Source organism: Myotis nattereri (assembly GCF_964212035.1).
Source record: "Myotis nattereri genome assembly, chromosome: 3".
Taxonomy (NCBI): domain Eukaryota; kingdom Metazoa; phylum Chordata; class Mammalia; order Chiroptera; family Vespertilionidae; genus Myotis; species Myotis nattereri.
This window is the reverse complement of record NC_138077.1, coordinates 43,261,000-43,279,437: the sequence shown is the minus strand read 5'-3', so window position 1 is coordinate 43,279,437 and position 18,438 is coordinate 43,261,000. Positions and strand designations below refer to the sequence as shown.

The 18,438-nt window shown below is 39.6% G+C and overlaps 1 protein-coding gene across 2 annotated transcripts in view; it reads right to left on the bottom strand.

Moving 5' to 3' along the window:
- The window catches only part of VPS8 (VPS8 subunit of CORVET complex), a 263,787-nt gene that overhangs the window by 135,455 nt on the left and 109,894 nt on the right, over window positions 1-18,438 (bottom strand). For both annotated transcript variants that reach the window (XM_081086229.1, XM_081086230.1), the window contains 5 exons: window positions 13,582-13,804; window positions 10,316-10,405; window positions 5,520-5,571; window positions 1,603-1,645; window positions 160-232 (listed from right to left, as the gene is read on the bottom strand). In XM_081086229.1, coding sequence (XP_080942355.1) covers window positions 160-232; window positions 1,603-1,645; window positions 5,520-5,571; window positions 10,316-10,405; window positions 13,582-13,804 — 481 coding nt within the window. The remainder of the gene's footprint in view (window positions 1-159; window positions 233-1,602; window positions 1,646-5,519; window positions 5,572-10,315; window positions 10,406-13,581; window positions 13,805-18,438) is intronic.

The following is an 18,438-nucleotide window of genomic DNA, read 5'->3' as shown; positions in this document are numbered from 1 at the left end:
TTCTATAGCTATAATTATTGGTTTCAGTAATAGTGAGTAGGCTCTCCTATTACAGCTAATAGATTGCTCCTGCCCCAGGTGTAACACTCAATACAATTGTCTTTAGCGCACCTTAACAAGAGGTGTAGGTGGTAAAAATGCTGTGAAAATAGCACCAACCTGGTTTTTAACCAAAGGAACAAGATCTTCAGGGATGTCACCAAGGGGATAGGCACGACCTGCTAGACAACAGCTAGAAGAAAAGAATGAGAACAGATGTGGTGACTTGTAATGGGCTAACTTCCAGATAACATTGTTTCTCAAAACCAAGATACTAGTTTGATTTTAAATAGGCTCAGCTTTTGTCAGTTAGGTCTAGTTCAAACCCAGATCAAGATGGTAGCCAGTTCAGAAAATGTGGGGGACAGGGATGGTGATGAAGTAACACATCTGCGACTAAATCACATTTCTTGTTATTTTCCTAAGAAAAACCCAAGCTTCTCTAAAGAGGTGAGAAGGAAAAGAGACTGTCTAAAAGTCACATACTGAGCATCTACAAAAAAACCTAATGGTGCCATTAAACTACGATTTCCCTGTTAGAAACCTGACTTTCTCAGAGGCGTTTAAACCAGTGGCTCTAAGAATGGTGATTAAAGATGGGGAATGAGCTAGGCTAAGACATGTCTGGAAAATGTCTACAATTAGACAAGCCTTCAGGGAGAGTTAGAATCTCATGAGAAATTAAGTATACAGTTTAACCTCCAAATCAGACTTCCCTATGGCTAATGGCTTGGCTTGTAGGCTGAAATACAAAATGTCTTCGAATATGCCCTCACTTTTTTCTGGATTGTTTTTTGGTATGTGTGGAGGTTTGAGGGAGGGGTGTGAATTTTAAACCTCTTTAAACTAGTCATCAACTTTGAGTGTTAGATTAGAGACAGCTGGATACCAGCATATTCTAAGAAGTTTAAAGTATGAAGAAGGTTTCATATTTAACTCTGACACTGGATAGGAGCTACAGTGATGCTCTGGCAGGTTCTGCCACCTCCCTGCCTGCCTGCCACCTGGCAGCAAGTTATCCACCTAAAAATTCCATCAGGACACAATTCTGAGCCTACATAGTCTATTGCAAAGAACTCTGTTCCAGCAGCAGTTTTACCTCTGTCACTAACTTTTTCATGATTTAAATCTCTTGCCCTGACATATAATATAGACAATACATATCCCAGCAAGGTGTAGTAAAAGTAAAGTACTCTGCATCATGGTTTCTTAACCTCAACCCTATTGATATTTTGAGAGAGATAATTTTTTGTTGTAGGGACTACCCTATACATTGTAGAATATTTAGGAGCTTCCCTGGCTTCTACCCACTAAATGCCAGTAGCATCTCTCCCCCAGTCTCAGTTGTGACAAACAAAAATGTCTCCAGACATTGCCAAATGACTTGCGGTGGGGGCAGGGTGCATGAGGGGACAAACTCAATCATGGTTGAGAAGCAGTGCTATACATGAAAGAGCAATGAAAAATCAAAAGCACTACATAGATAAGAGATGACAGTACCTTTAAGAATATAGGGGGAAATTATAGGATCATAATAGATAAAAAAATTTAAAAATCTCTTACCTAATATATACAAGAAGCTTGTTGCCCATAACAACTTGTTCATCTAAAATAGAACATTTATCATCAGCAATTCTCTCTCAAAACCTTTTCAGCAATATAATCGTTATGTGGAAACAAAAAAATAAAACCTGGCATTTAAGGTAAAGTGAGTATATCCGCAAGTAACAGAAAACTGAGATAAGACCACTTTATTATTTTTAGAATTCCCATTAGAATCTTTTCACAGACACAAAATCAATGAGTCATTCAAGGGTGCATATAGAAGAAATGGACTGAGAGTAGAGATCTATGTATTGTTGGCTTTACCAATAGCTTTGGACCAGGGGAAGGTGTAGAGCAGGCAATGAGTTGAATTATAGGTCATGACCAATTAATATTAAGGCATCTTAACATCTTCTCATTTGTAATGGGACTCTTACCACCTATGGTGCTCTAGGGCTGAGAAGGCCACAGCTCACAAATATTTGAGATACTGACTAAATGATCTTTAGGACCCTTTGTATTCTAAGTTAGGTCTAAAGTGTAAGAGTCTGTCATCTGGTAATATACCAAAAGAAATTGGAAATATAATTAGACCAAGTTTTACGGCAAGGAGTCATGGGCAACAGAATAGAGTAAGGAGCACCAACACTGAGTGAAGTGATCAGTAACTCTTGTGGTGTGCAGATTATAGGAATTTGTGGTTGGTAATAAATGACGAGCTGAAGTTTCTATTTTTGATATATGAATACTAGACAGAATACAAGTGTATATCTCTTATTTAATCAGTAATCCTTTATAAATACTCCAAATCTATGTTAAGTAGTGCAAATAAACTTGAATTCCTCAAAATTAAATGAATTATTTTATCCTGCTTCAATTCAAATTTAATTTAACTTAAATTAATAAACTTTATTTTTAGAGAAGTTTTAATTGGGTTTACAGCAAAATTGAGAGGAAGGTATAGAGATTCCCATATACCCCTATCCATATTCCCATACCACACAATCACCCCCACTATCAACATCCCACACCAGAGTGCTATGTTTCTTATAATCAATGAACCTACATTAATGCATCATTATCATCTAAAGTCCATATTTTACAGAAAAGTTCACTCTTGTGGTGCACATTCTATAGGCTTTGACAAATATATAATGACATGTATCCACCAATATAGTGTCAGACAGAATAGTTTCACTGCCCTAAAAATCCCAAGGTCTACCTGCTCATCTCTCCCTCCCTCCCCACTAACCTCTAGCAAACACTCATCCTTTTACTGTCTCCATAATTTTGCCTTTCCACATGTCACATAACTGGAATCATACAGTAGGTAACCTTTTCAGATTGGCTTCTTTCACTGAGTAATATGCATATGTTTCCTCCATGTTTTTTCATGGCTTGATAGCTCATTTCTTTTTAGTACTGAATAATATTCCATTGTCTGGATATACCACAGTTTATTCATCCATTCATCTACTAAAAAACATCTTGATTGCTTGCAAATTTTGGTAATTAGGAAGAAAGCTGCTATAAACATCTGTATGCAGTTTTTGTGCAGACATAAGTTTTCTACTCCTTTGGGTAAATACCAAAGAGAGCAATTGCTAGATCATATGGTAAGAATATGTTTACTTTTGTAAGAAATCACCAAAATGTTTTCCACAGTAGTGGTACCATTTTCCAAATTAAAACCAAAACAAAATAAATAAAGACTGAAATAAATGAGAGAGGAAAGAAAAATAAAGAACATCAATAAAATCATAATTGGTTTTTTAAAAAACTAACAAAATTGACAAACCTTTAGCTAGACAGACCAAGAAAAGGAGAGAAGACTCAAATTACAAAAATCATTAATAAGAGATATCCCTGCTGACCTTTCAGAAATAAATGACAAGAGAATACCCTAGACCCGTGGCCGGCAAACCGCGGCTCGCGAACCACATGTGGCTCTTTGGCCCCTTGAGTGTGGCTCTTCCACAAAATACCACATGCGGGTGCACACGTACAGTGCAATTGAAACTTCGTGGCCCATGCGCAGAAGTCGGTATTTTGTGGAAGAGCCGGTATTTTGTGGAAGAGCCACGCTCAAGGGGCCAAAGAGCCGCATGTGGCTCACGAGCCGCGGTTTGCCTTGTCGCAGTTTGCCGACCACTGCCCTAGACAATATACACCAATAAATTTGATAACACATATAATATGAACAAATTCCAAGTACACAAACTTCCAAACTGAAGCAATAGATAATCTACATAGACTTAACAAGAAGAGACTAAATTAGTAATTTTAATACTTCCCAAAAAGAATATCCCTGGTCCACATGGCTTTATTAATGAACTCTATCAAACACTGAAAGAGCGCCAATCCTACAGAAACTCTTAAAATCACACACCAAAAAACAGGAGGGCACTTCCCAATTCATTCTATGAGGCAAGTATAACAAAATATCAAATATACTTTATACCAAGACTAGCAAAAAATATGAGAAGAAAATAAACTACAGAACAATATCCTTTATGAATATAGACATAAAAATACTCAAAAGATAACACTAGCAAACGCAATCCAGCAACGTGTAAAAAAAAAGTATACAACATGACCAAGTGGGATTATCCCAAGAATGTAAGACTTGTTTAACACATAAAAATCAATGAATCTTATAGACCATATCAACAAAGGACAAAAGCCACAAGATTACCTTAATAGATGCAGGGAAAAACCTTTGATCAAATTCAACTCTTTCATGTTAAAGACACTCAACAAACTAGGAACAGAAGGAAACATCCTCAAGCTCAAAAGGCCATCTCCAAAAAACCCACAGTCAACATCCCATTTAATGGCGAAAGACCAAATTCTTTCCCCCTTAGGTTAGGAAAAAGATAAGAATAGTCATTCTTGCTATTTCTGTCAAACACTACACTGGAAATTCTAGCGAAGCCAACTAGGGAAGAAAAAAATAAATAAAAGAGGTGCATATGAGAAAGGAAGAAGTAAAACTACCTCTACAGCTGACATGATCTTATATATTTAGAAAATTCTAAAAACTCCATTAAAAATTAGAATAAATGAATTCAGCAAGAATGCAGGAGATAAGATCAATATACAAAAAATCAATTTCATTTCTATAAACTAGCAATGAACATTCCAAAACTGCAGTTGCCCAAGAAAATGAACACATATGCCCACCCAAAAATTTATTTACAGGTAGGGATCAGCGATAGGGGATAAGGCAACATACCGGATACCACATAGTGATGAAACCGTTCTATATCTTGACTTTATGTGAATATCTGGTTGTGATACGGTGCTTTAGTTTTGCAAAATGTTATCATTGGGAAAATGGTAATGAGTACACAGGATCTCTTGTCTCATTTCTTACAACTGCATGTGAATCTCTAATTTCCTTACAATAAAAAGTTTAATTAAAAAACAAAATTCATCACAAATGTTGTAGCATTACTTATAATAGCTCCAAACTGGAAGCAACTCAAATGCCCATCAACTGGTAAATGAATAAACAAATGATGGTATATCCAATTCATGAAATACCACTCAGCAGTAAAAGGGAATGAAATATTCATACATGCAATAACATGGGTGAATCTCCAAACATTATGCTAAATGAAAGAAATGCAACATCAAAAATAACATACTGTAGGATCTATTTACATGAAATGTGTGACAGAAAGTAAATTGGCGATTGTCTAGGTTGGACTGCTGGCAAAGGATAGAGCACAAAAGGGCAGGAGGAAACTTTTTAGTGTGAAGAAACTATATATAGTTCTCACTACAAATTTCATTATGGTGGCAGTTACATGATTATGTACAATTACCAAAATTTACGCTGTACACATAAAATTGGTGAATTTTATGATATTTAAATAATATCTTAAAATACAAGAAAAGGAGAAAAAAAAAAAAGAAGGCTTAGAAAATACCTGTTAGTGTCTTTCCTGCATTCAGAGAAGGAGCAATGACTTTGAAAAGTTTCTGCATAAAAATGAAAATAGGAAAACAATCACCATCATTTTTCAAGAAGAGTATTTTTTAAAAGATAATCACAAATCTTATGCTATTTATCATCTTTCTCTGACTGAATTAGACAGTCATATACTATTGAAATTAACTATAAAAACTTTTAATGTGGACATGAACTGTTTTAGAAGGATCACTGGGAAACAGTCATTGTCATATTCCTCACTGAAAGAAACCATTTAATAAACATCAGTTTGGTGAAGGTCTTTGTTGAGATTATAATTTCTTATATAAGATATCCTTAGCTTTCTTAAAAAAACAGTAAGCAAGTGAAGGAATTAATAACCCACCAAAATGGTAATGAAGATTACTTTAAACTGAAATCATCTGAACGATCAGCAGCCACAGACAGAAACATTACCTAAATTCAAACAGAGCCTCTGAAAATACAAGATTAATGGCAAAACTAACTGGCCTTCCCAGAAGAGAGTTTTCTCTTTGGGAGAAGACTGATCCTTAGCACTGGAAAATGCAAATGCAGTTCTATATTAACACCAAAAAGCCCAATAAAACCATCCATACTTCTCCATAAAGCCCTAAATCTCTCCCCACAGAACGTTTTGTTAAACTGGTATATAAACTTTTACTACTGGCTATTCAGTGAATTACTCATCACTGTAAGCTGCTAGTACACAAGTGAATAAATCTTGTCTTTTCTCCTATCAATCTGACTATTATCAGTAAATTCACAGCTTTCCCCCACCAATGGGACCTAAGTTGATAGAGGAGGTTTTCCTCTCAATACAAGGCACTACTTTTACTCCAGAAGCAACCACAACTAGAACTAAAAAAAGATTTGAGACTATAGTAGCCATCTCAAATTTGATGACTGTCCTTCATTCTACAAAATTTCAAAAGACAGGACAACTCCCTTTAATTTAGACCTATGTAAGTACTAAAATAACTAAACTCTAAAGACTGAAAAGAGATTTTCTTATTGGCAGAGAATCATAAAAGAAGTAATAAAATGCATCTAATCTCCCACTGCTAAAATCTCTAAATGACTATTTAATAACAAGTACCAAGCTCCTGGTGATAGTCATTAAACTTGAAAACTACTCTTAACACACAAAAAAGGCAACCTCAGTGTGCCATGTGAGATACACAGGTATAAATGCAAACCAGATTTTGAATAAAAAACCCACATAAAACAAAAACTTCAAAAGCAACAATAACAAAAAACCACTAACCATTTTTTTCAACATAGAACGCATCAAATTAGAATCTGCTTTAAGGACTTATTTTGAAAGTAGGAACTGCATTAATCCTTCCTAATTGTGGGTTAGTAGTGGGACAGAGAACAGTTCTGCAGGCAGGGAGGCTCTGGACCTCACTGAGTAGGCAGCTGATGGCTCTTTCTCTGGGTGAGGAAGTAGCTGATAGGTGTTAAGAATAAAAAATACTTATCTGACACACAATCAGGGTCAAAAGCAGAGGAAGAGAGCTGTGGCTCTCATTTGGAAAACTGACCAAGAAAAGAGGTGCATCCAAAACTGAAGAAGTTATGAATGAGAGGGATACCCAGCAAGCTAAATGCATTTAAAGAAGACAGAATTATCATGGAATTACTGCTGACTTAATAATACTGAAGATAGTTATGCACAGCCATTAAGTATGAAAAAAAAGTTGACTGGATGCCTTCAGCAAATGCCTGGCTCTTCTGAGTCAGGCGATTAGTCACTGTAATAAAGCAATGGGCCGGCAGGACACATTGCATTATCCACAATTCTGTCTTCAAATATAAAGCAAATAACAAGGAGGATATGGGTGTATGTGTTTTTCTTTTTAAAATGCTCTTCAGATGCTCTTTTCCATCGGTAAGGAGAATAAGAAATTATACTTACATAACGAATGCTACAAAATTCTGAACTTGGAAAAGCAACAAACCAGCAATTAACACATAATTACCTCTCAACATATTCAGGACCTTCCCCAGCAGACTATATCTACAAATAATATTACTCAATAGTACATTTATTATATACAATAACAATAATATATTTCTTATACCTTTGGGAAAAGCTATTATAATATCAAAAGATTCTTCAGAAAAAAACTTAAAGTCTAACAGGCATGCATTACTTTTTGTTTTCTACTAGAGGCCTGGTGCACAAATTCATGCACCAGTGGGGTCCCTCAGCCTGGCCTCTGGGATCAGGCCGAAACCAGCTCTCTGACATCCCCTGAGGGGTCCCGGATTGCGCGAGAGTGCAGGCCAGGCTGAGGGACCCCAGTGGTGCACGATCAGGGCCAGAGAGGGACACGGGAGGTTGGCCAGCTGGGGAAGGGACCACAGGAGGGCTCCAGGGTATGTCTATCCCATCTTGCTCAGTCCCTAAAGGCCGGACCCCAGTAGCAAGCTAATCTACCAGTTGGAGTATCTGGCCCCTGGTGGTCAGTGCACATCATAACGACTGGTTGACTGTCTGCCCCCTGGTGGTCAGTGCACGTCATAGCGAGTGATTGAGTGGCCTTAGCATATCATTAGCATATTATACTTCGATTGGTTGACCAGACAACTGAACGACCGGACACTTAGCATATTAGGCTTTTATTATATAAGATTAGAGGCCCGGTGCACAAAAATTTGTGCACTCGGGGGGAAGGGGTGATTCCTCAGCCCGGCCTGTGCCCTCTTGCAATCTGGGACCCCTCGGGAGATAACGATCTGCTGGCTTAGGCCTGCTCCCGGGTGGCAGAGGGCAGGCCCAATCCCTAGGTGCAGCCCCTGGTCGGGCTCAGAGCAGGGCCGATTGGAGAGTTGGGGTGCCGCCCCTGTCATGCACAGAGCAGGGCGGATTGGGAGGTGGCGATGCCACCCTCAGTCACGCTCTGGGTAGGGCTGATTGGGGAGTTGGGGCACCGCCCCCTGTCACATTCAAGGCAGGGTCGATGGGGAGGTTGCGGCACCACCCCGTCACGCACAGAGCAGGGCCGATCAGGGGGTTGGGGAGCTGCTCCTGTCACTCACAGAGTAGGGCCGATAGGGGAGTTGGGGCACTGACCCCTGTCACACACAGAGCAGGGCAGATCAGGGGGTTGGGGTGCCGCCACTGTCACACTCAGGGCAGGGCCGATGGGGAGATTATGGCTCTACCCCGTCACACACAGAGCAAGGCCCGTGGGGGGGTGGGGGGGGGGGGGTTTGGGGCGCCGCACCCTATCACACACAGAGCAGGGCTGATCAGAGGGTTGGGGCGCTGCACCCTGTCACACACAGAGCAGGGCCTATCAGGGGGTTGGGGCGCCGCACCCTGTCACACACAGAGCAGGGCCGATCAGGGGGTTGGGGCACCGCAGCCTGTCACACACAGAGCCGCAGGGCGATCAGGGGGTTGGGGCGCCTTCCCCTGTCAGGAACAGAGCAGGGCCAATAGGGAGGTTGTGGCCCCGCCCCCTGTCACACACAGAGCCGCAGGGCAATCAGGGGGTTTGGGCGCTGTCCCCTATCACGCTGATCCCGGTGCCGGGAGACCTCGCAGCTCTGCTGATCCCGGTGCTGGGAGGCATATTACCCTTTTACTATATAGGATAGAGGCCTGGTGCACAGTTGGCGGCCGGCTGGTTTGCCCTGAAGGGTGTCCTGGATCAGGGTGGGGGTCCCCACTGGGGTGCCTGGCCAGCCTGGATGAGGGGATGATGGCTGTTTGCAACTGGTCATACACCCTTCAGGGTGGGGTCCCCACTGGGGTGCCTGGCCAGTCTGGGTGAGGGGCTGAGGGCTGTTTTCAGGCTGGCGGGTGACTGAAGCTCCCAACCGCTCCTTTTTTTCTTTTTTTTTAAATTCTGGGACAGCTTTAGCTCTGAGGCTCCAGCTCTTAGGCCTCCGCTGCTGAAAGCAGGTTTCTGGCCTTTGTTTACCTTCTGTATTTGAAACAATGTTGCGATCCTGCTGGCTGAAGCCCGGCGACTAAAGCAGGTTTCTGGGGTATTGTTTAGCTTCTTTATTTGTAACACAGTTGCTTAGATTTGCAACTCAGAGGCCAGCAGCGGCAGGCGGGGAATGCTGGAGTCCTCTGTCACTGAAGCAAGCAAGCCTCATGTTAGCTTCCAGCTGCCTGGCTGCCGGCCGCCATCTTGGCTGGCAGTTAATTTGCATATCACCCTGATTAGCCAATGGGAAGGGTAGCAGTCGTATGCTAATTACCATGTTTCTCTTTTATTAGATAGGATACTAGAAGTCCAGTGCATGAAATTCTTACACTCAGAGGGGAGGGGGATGCCTCAGCCTGGCCTGTGCTCTCTTGTAGTCCAGGAGCCCTTGGGGGATGTCCAACTGATGGCTTAGGCCCACTCCAGAGGGAGTGGGCCTAAGCCGTCAGTCAGACATCCTTAGCGCTGTGGGAGCACACTGACCCCAGGTGGCAGCTCCTGCATTGAGTCACTGCCCCCTGGTGGTCAGTGCATGTCATAGCAACTGGTTTGTTCTGCTGTTTGGTCAATTTGCATATTGACCTTTTATTATATAGGATTATTCCCTGATATCTAAATACTTACTTATGCAGATATAAAAAAGCAATGGAAGAAAATGTGAAATTAAAGGGTACTTAATAAATTCGCAAATGGCTACAAGCCTAATCTAAAAGAAATTTTAAAAATTATTCTATGAAAACAGAAACTATTCAAAGAAAATACAAAATAGGGAAAAAAACACTAAAAGACAATATTAAATATGTGTTCAAGATAGGGAGTATCTTACCTCCATTGGACTAATAAACTCATTCATGCCTCTGTTGTAAACATAGATCATGGCATCATATAGATGATTTTCCCAACACATGAGAACTACCTGTAAAAAGGAAAAGTTGCTTGGTCGATACAATGGAATAAGTCTAACCAATTATTACCCTTAAACCTCTAAGAATGGAGAAGATCTTGAATTCTCCTCCCTAATTTTTCTTATTCCTTCTCTGCAAAAAAATTGAAACTGAAGTACTCAAACACAGGCCCTGATAAGAGCTGTTGTAGGTTCAATACTACTCTTAATAGTATAAGAACTACTTCTAAACATCTTCCAATATCTAATTTTATTTTGTCTCTATTCTCACCTTTTCCATATTCATTTTAGCTTTGGTCAACAGGTCTACAAATATTTGCTGAACAACTACAAGCAGGTCCTCTTCTAGGCACTGGGGATAAAGTGATGCGCCTAGTCCCCACCCTTAGAGATCTTCCAATCATCTTAAACACTAACTAAAAGAAGGGAGGGGCACCAAATGGTATGTGAGCTATAACTTAGGGAAGATACTCAAGTAGACAAATAATTCATATCACTATTACACAACTGTGATAAGTGCAATAAAGGAACCTGGTTTGGTCTGGAGTATTCAGGAAGTCATCCTAAAGGAGCAACATTTAAGGTAGGACAAAAAGGATGCATGTATGTGAGCCAAAGGCACAGGTGGAAACTGGGAACTCTGCAGGCAGAAATAGTAAGGAATTTGAAATGTTTAAGAATGGAGAGAAATCAATTTGAGAAAATATTTAGGAAGAGGAATAAAGATGACTGAAGTATAGAGTACTCTGTATTCTGTTCCTATGAGAGTCATACTATCCTACTGAGTGATGAGGAGAGGGCTGGAGTAGAAGAGTAGAGGTTGGCAAAAGAGAATGAATGATAAGGGGTAGCAGAGAGGTAAGAGTAAAAATCAAAGTGAGGTGTAATGGGAGAGCCTTTCTAGACAAAGGCAGGTTCTCTTCCCTGACTACCCTCCTCTCAGCCAATACCATGATCTTTACTGATGACTAGCACATTTACAGGTTCAGTCCTAATCCAACTTCTGAACCATATATCTCATCACTTACTTGCTATTTTCACCTGAATATTTAGTAGCTATCTTAAAATAAAATGGCAAAACAGAATTCCTGATTTTTGTCTCCCAACCCTAGACCTACACCAATCTTCCAAACTTCTTAAATAAATCACTACTGTTTCTCAAAACAAAAAACTAGACATCATCCTTAAATTTCCCCCTCCCCCAACCACCACCCAATTCATCAGCAAAACAGTTCTACCTCCAAAACATATCCAAAACCAGGCCCTCTCTCTCCATCTCACTGCTACCATCTTTGGCCAGGACCACCTTCTGGACCAGCTCCTAACTAGTCTCCTTGCTTCTTCTGTCCTTAGCCCTCGCCCCTTCTTCTGTTACTCCTAAAGCAAACCAGAGAATCTTGCTTAAAACTTTTACCTTGCCCTGAAAGGTCTACCCCTCTCTTTCAAAGAGTCTCCAACTCTGTTTGTCTTTTATCTGTTACTTTAACCCCTAAGGCACACATAAAAATATTTTTTTCATGAGCTGTTGCTTTTACCTATTGCAATCTTCTTCTCCAAGATCTTTACATTAGTGATTCCTTCTTGTCCTTCGGAACCACTCAAGGTTGCTTCCTCAGAAAGACTTTCTATAATTAGCCAATCTAAAGTAGACTATTCTCTCCCTACCAGATTGCCTGTTTGACTTTTAATATAACACTTGATTTTGGATATTTCTAATTTGTTTACTTATCTGCTAATTGTCTAACTTTTTGCTAAAATGTAAGCCTTAACAGAGGGCAAGTCTTGTCCACTAGGGTCCATAAAACATCCTTAGAACCTCAGATTCAATAAATGCTCCTTGAATTAATGAACAAAATGCTGTTCATCTGAAAGAGTAAATAAAATATGAAAAATATCAGTTGATATGGTGGACATGGAAGTCATTGCTAACTGTGGTGAAAGCAAAGTTGAAGAGTTATTAGAATATAAAAATAATGGAAATAGCAATTTAGACAATGCTTTCAAGAAATCAGTGACTGGGAAGAATGAGATGGGGTAACCTCAGGGAAGAAGGAAAGCAGAACTGATATGGAGAAAAAGGAAACTGAAGGAGACATTTTTTGATTGTTTTAATGTAAAAAGATTAGAATTTATTTACATAGTATTGGGGAAAAGCTTAAATGTTAGAAAGAGAAATTTCTCCTATATTGTGATAGGTAAATAAAGCTAGGCTGATAACATGCTCTCAAACCACCAGACCAATTATCAGACTGTGAATACTATGCCAAATTACCCATATAATACAAAGGCATATATAACGGAGGATTTGGTTTTACTTTACTCTTTACTCATAGCCATTCATAAAGAGCTTCCAGGAAGGAAACAATAACCATTTCTCTAAACCCTTCATTTCTATGTAATTTTGCACATTAAAAGAAAACTTTTGGCCTATCTAAGATCTTTGTAAGTTACCCATATTTTAGTTTAACAGGGCTTAGTGGCTTAGCAACTTTGTGCCTTTGCAGGAGCAGCATGTTCATTATTAGGACTAATGTGAAAATAAAGAGGTAAATTGTGAAACATCTTAGGCCAGAATATATACTGCTCCTCAATTAAGGGCTGAAAACTTGTTATAGAAACCTCAGATATACTGGAAACATATTATCAAACAACAAGATAGCTGATCATTCTGAGATGTCCTGTACTTTGCTTCTTATACTATTTCAAAACTCAATGCATGATAATTATCAACTCTGGACTTAGAAACTATCTTTTATTTTTAAAAAATAGCACCATACTCTTAAAGTAAAAATATTTTATTATTCATGTGAAAGTACTCAGTTGAAATACACTTGCAGGATGAAAACTGTAGTCGTTAACAAACAGATAAAGAAGGACCAGTCAATAAAGAACAGTCCTAAGAAACATACTGACAAATAGAAGTTTGTAAGACATCATAGCAAGAGTGCTCAGTAAGTAACCGGGGTTGACAGATGGCAGAGTGAGGTCCAATCAGTCAGGTAAACACAAGGTTGGGCAAAAGTAGGCTTATAGTTTATTTGCATGGAAAATAATACAATGATTAATAAATAATAGTACAAGAATAAACTATTTCACATATAACTGTAAACCTACATTTGCCCCACCCTGTATAATCAATAAAGGAATGATGTTTAATCTGTAAGTTAGTAGACTGTCTATAAACTCACCTGCTGAATATCTAAGCTGGTGATATCCATATGTACAATGAGAGCTTCCACATTTTCCATTAACTTTTTATCTTGGAAATGAACAAGCAAGTCTTTCATTACCTGGGGTGTGATCCCCACCAATTTATCACTTAAAATATATGGCTCAAGGCACTCCAAAAACACTCCTTTGGCCACTGAATTCTCACTTAATTTGTCATACATCTGGCTAAATAAAAGATCTCTATAACAGAAAGAAAAAGACATACAAACTTTTAGGAACATTCCAAACATCCATTAAATCCAGTCTGCTAAATATATCCTCTTTTTTATATTTCAACTTACAAGTTTATTAAAAACAGTAACAATATTTGCATGGGTCTTTATATTATGAAAATCTTAATGTGTGTGTGTGTGTGTGTGTGTGTGTGTATACATATATACAATCTTAATTCTCCCAATACTTCTTTTACAAATAAGAAAAGGTGAGTAAGTTACATTATTTGCTGAAAGGCACATAGCTGACAAGTGATACAGTCAGAATGGGAACTCAGCCTTCCCGCCTAAATCCTGTCTGAGTCTATTATGGCACACTGCTTCGGAAAGACAACACATGGGAGCAGATAGTGTAGTGAACATGATGAAATAGGATAAAAACAAAAAGGACTATTCACAAATTATCTCTTCCTCTTCTATGGTATCTAAATATTCCTAGCTGATCTTCAGAGGCAACTTGCTTCTTTATCTAGTTCTTAACATTGGCTTTCCAAAGGAGTTAGGCAGTGATTATAGATAGTAGAAGTAGAAAATGTACAATACTTTAAAAATATGTCTGGAAATAATTTTATTGCAGAAACAAGTTTTTGAAATTAATCTAAATGCCACTATATTCAGTAATTATATTTTATCCACCCATTCATATTTCTTCTGCAAATAGTCCATTAATACTTTTAGTTATTCCCTTCATAGGTATAATTCTAAACTCTATTTTCTTTTTTTAAAAATTGTTTTCATATAACATTATATAAGCATTATTCTAAGTTGCTACCTACTTTTAAAATGACCATCCTAACTCACAATGGTTCAATGTGCTAAAACAGCAGAATTTCCTAAACTATCCCTGTATTGATGGCTTTATCACTTATTTCCAGTATTTTAATATTATGAGAGACGCCACAATGAACATCTACATATATAGACTTTACCATCTGAGGAGCTTAATGTCCTAGTCATACTACTTTTAGAATTCTATCTCTAGTTAAAAGATATGAAAAAAATTGTGTGGCACTTGAAATGTATTACTAAATTATCTTGAAAAAGCACCACAGTACCAGTTTACACTGCTACCAGCAATGTATAATAATACCAGTTTCACCAGACAACTGTTCCCCCCCACAGATAATTTAATAAGTATAAATTGAACATCACTGTTTTCAACTCTCTGATGAATGACAAAATTAAATGTTTTCCAAGTTTTCATTTATGCATTGTATTGCCTTGAATCATTCACTAATTCATTCATTCCTTTTTTTAAAAAAAATATTTTATTGATTTTATAGAGGAAAGGAGGGAGAGAGAGATAGAAACATCAATGATGAGAGAGACTCATTGGCTGCCTCCTGCAAGTCCCACACTGGGGATTGAGCCTGCAACCTGGGCATGTGCCCTGACCAGAATTGAACCATGTGACTTCCCAGGTCACAGGTTGACACTCAACCACTGAGCCACACTGGGCTCATGCCTCTTTTTTTTTTTTAAATACAAAAACTATGCTAGTCCTATATACCTGTCAGTATTCTTTATTTTTTTACTAAATGTATAATCTCTCTAGATGTGTATCATGTCAATTGTGAAAAGTGCAAATGGTTCATCCACAGGTGAGGACTCTCATGACAAGTTCCACAAAAAGGTCAGGACAGATTCTGAACAGAGTGGGATAGGCTCTTGTCCCTTTTAAAGTCCTGGAAGGGGCAGACAATAAACAGACTGGCTGCAACTCATCAGAACCACAGCCACTTTTCAATAAACAGTATTTGCAATATCCTGGGGGTGGGGGAGGGGGAGAAGCAGGGTCGATATCCTTTTTATTTCATATACACAAATGTAATTTCTGCATCATTTCCCCCTTTGCTTCATATTTATCAGAGTATTTTCATGTTAGTTTCATTTTAATCAATAATCCATCACATGTTTGTGATTACAAATTACTAGCCAAGTAAAAGAAACTGAAATTAATGAAGCTTTACTATAAGAAACATAAAGTGAGAGTAACTCTAATAAATTTAAAGAAAATGTCAGATTTGCCAGTGCTTGCACTCTGCAACGTGTTGTTAAAAACAACATGCTGGGGAAGATAATTATATATTTTAGTTCAGCACAAAAGCCCTGGGGAGGAGAATTAAAGAGCTAAAAACTCAGTAAACAGAGCCTAAAAGTTGACAAACAAGGCACTTCTGCAACACACAGCAGCATGCAATGCTGTAAGATTAATGGCAAAACTCTAAGTTTCTTTCTTAACCAGTCAGAGGCTATAATAAAGAAGTAAGAAAACTAAAATTCAGCAATTCCTAACTACATTTCTAGCTTAAAATAAAAACCAAACAAAATTCTAAGACATGTTCTCATCACTCTGGGAAGGAGGGAGAAAGAAGTACATACAAAATGAGTTTTTAGCTCTTGTTTTTCTGTTTATATTTGGCATTATACTCCTGGTGCCAACTCTCTGTACAGGAAGGGCTAACTTCAAAACTGCTGTTTATATCACTTCTAGCTTAGCCTCCCTAAAGCCAGTATAACAGAATAACAGAACATCCATTCTGAATAATCTATATATAGCTATATATATAAAAGCCTAAGCGACCATTGCAACCAAACGGACGACCAAACAGGCTGCGTAAGGCGACCAGGTCAGCAGGGGGGTTAGTGGCAAACGACCGAGCAGCAGGCCTGTGGGGTGACCAGGCCAGCAGGGGGTTATGAGGGGTGACCAAACGACCAAACAGTAGGCTGCGTGGGGCGACCAGGCCGGCTGGGCAGTTAGTGAGGGGCAACCAAACGACCGAGCAGCAGGCTGCGTGGGGCAACCAGGCCGGCGGGGGGGTGGGGGGGGCAGTTAGGGGTGACCAGGCCAGGGCAAGGACAATTGGGGGTGACCAGGCTGGCAGGGGGGCAGTAAGGGGCGACCAGGCCAGCGGGGGCAGGGGGCAGTTAGGGGTAACCAGGCAGGCAAGAGCAGTTAGGAGCCAGTGGTCCTGGATCATGAGACAGATGTCCGACTGCCGGTCGTAAGGCGGGCCTAAACCGACAGTCGGACATCCCCTGAGGGGTCCAGATTTTAGAGGGTGCAGGTTGGGCTGAGGGTAACCCCCACACACACAAATTTCATGCACTGGGCCTCTAGTAGGTCATTCTTCTTTCGGAATAACCTCACTTTATATTAAAACACATATTAAAGATATTATTTGGGCTTGTGTAGCCCGCCCCCACCCAAGGAACAGCAGCCACCTGATCACCACACCCTCTGTCTGAGGAACAGCAGCTGTGTGTGAAGCCCCCCCCACCAGCCAGAGGAGCCACCACAACTGTGAACAGCACCCACCAGAGGAGCTGCTACCAACTGAGGAGCAGCTACTACCACAACCGCCCAAGGAGCAACCGTAGCCCAAGGAGCCACTGCCACCCAAGGAGCAGCCACTGAACGACTCAACATCTACATATGGCGGTACGATCAAACATGGGTAGACAAAGAAACCCCTAAAGGAAAGAAAAGGAGGACTCGCCAGAAAGGCAGCTAAGTGATACAGAGGCATGCAACATGACAGAAAAAGAATTCAGATAAAGGGTCCTAGAGTGCATAAACCGGATGGAGGAAAAAATCAACAACTTATGCAAGAAGCAAGAAGAACCAGATGAAAAAAAAACAATAAATTATATAAGAACCAAGAAGAAATAAAGAGTGATATAGCTGCAATAAAAAACACCAATGAAAGTTTCAACAGTAGACTAGGAGAAGCGGAGAACCGAATTAGCGAATTAGAAGACAGGGAAACAAAACACAGCCAAACGAACAGCAACTGGAGAAAAAAATTAAAAGACAGGAGGAGAGCCTAAGGGAGATATGGGACAACATGAAACGAAACAACATACGAATAATATGGGTGCCAGAACAACAGAACGAGGAACAAGGGTTAGAAAACCTATTTGAAGAAATAATATCAGAAAAATTCCCAGAGGTGGGGAAGAAAAAAATCACACAAGCACAGAAAGTCCCCAACAAGGTGGACCCGAAAAGACCCACACCAAGACACATCATAATTACCATGGCAAATGTTCAGGACAAAGAGAGAATCTTAAAGGCTGCAAGAGAGAGATGGAAAGTTACATTCAAGGGATCTCCCATTAGATTATCAAATGATTTCTCAACAGAAACACATCAGGCCAGAAAAGAATGGACGGAAATTTACAAAGTGATGCAAAGCAAAGGACTGAATCCAAGAATACTCTATCCAGCAAGGTTATCATTCAAACTTGAAGGGGAAATAAGAAGCTTCACAGACAAAAAAAAAGGCTAAGGGAGTTTATCACCACCAAGCCAGCAATGCAAGAAATGCTAAAGGGACTGGTGTAAAAAGAAGAAATAAAAAGCTCAGAAAGAAAACAGCCACACACGAAAAGAAATGGCTACAAACAAGTACCTTTCAATAATAACTTTAAACGTAAACCGACTAAATGCTCCAAACAAAAGACATCGAGTGGCTGAATGGATAAAAAAACATGACCCATACATTTGCTGTCTATAAGAGACCCACCTCAGAAGAAGGGACTCACACAGACTGAAAGTGAAGGGATGGAAAAATATCTTTCAGGCAAATGGAAATG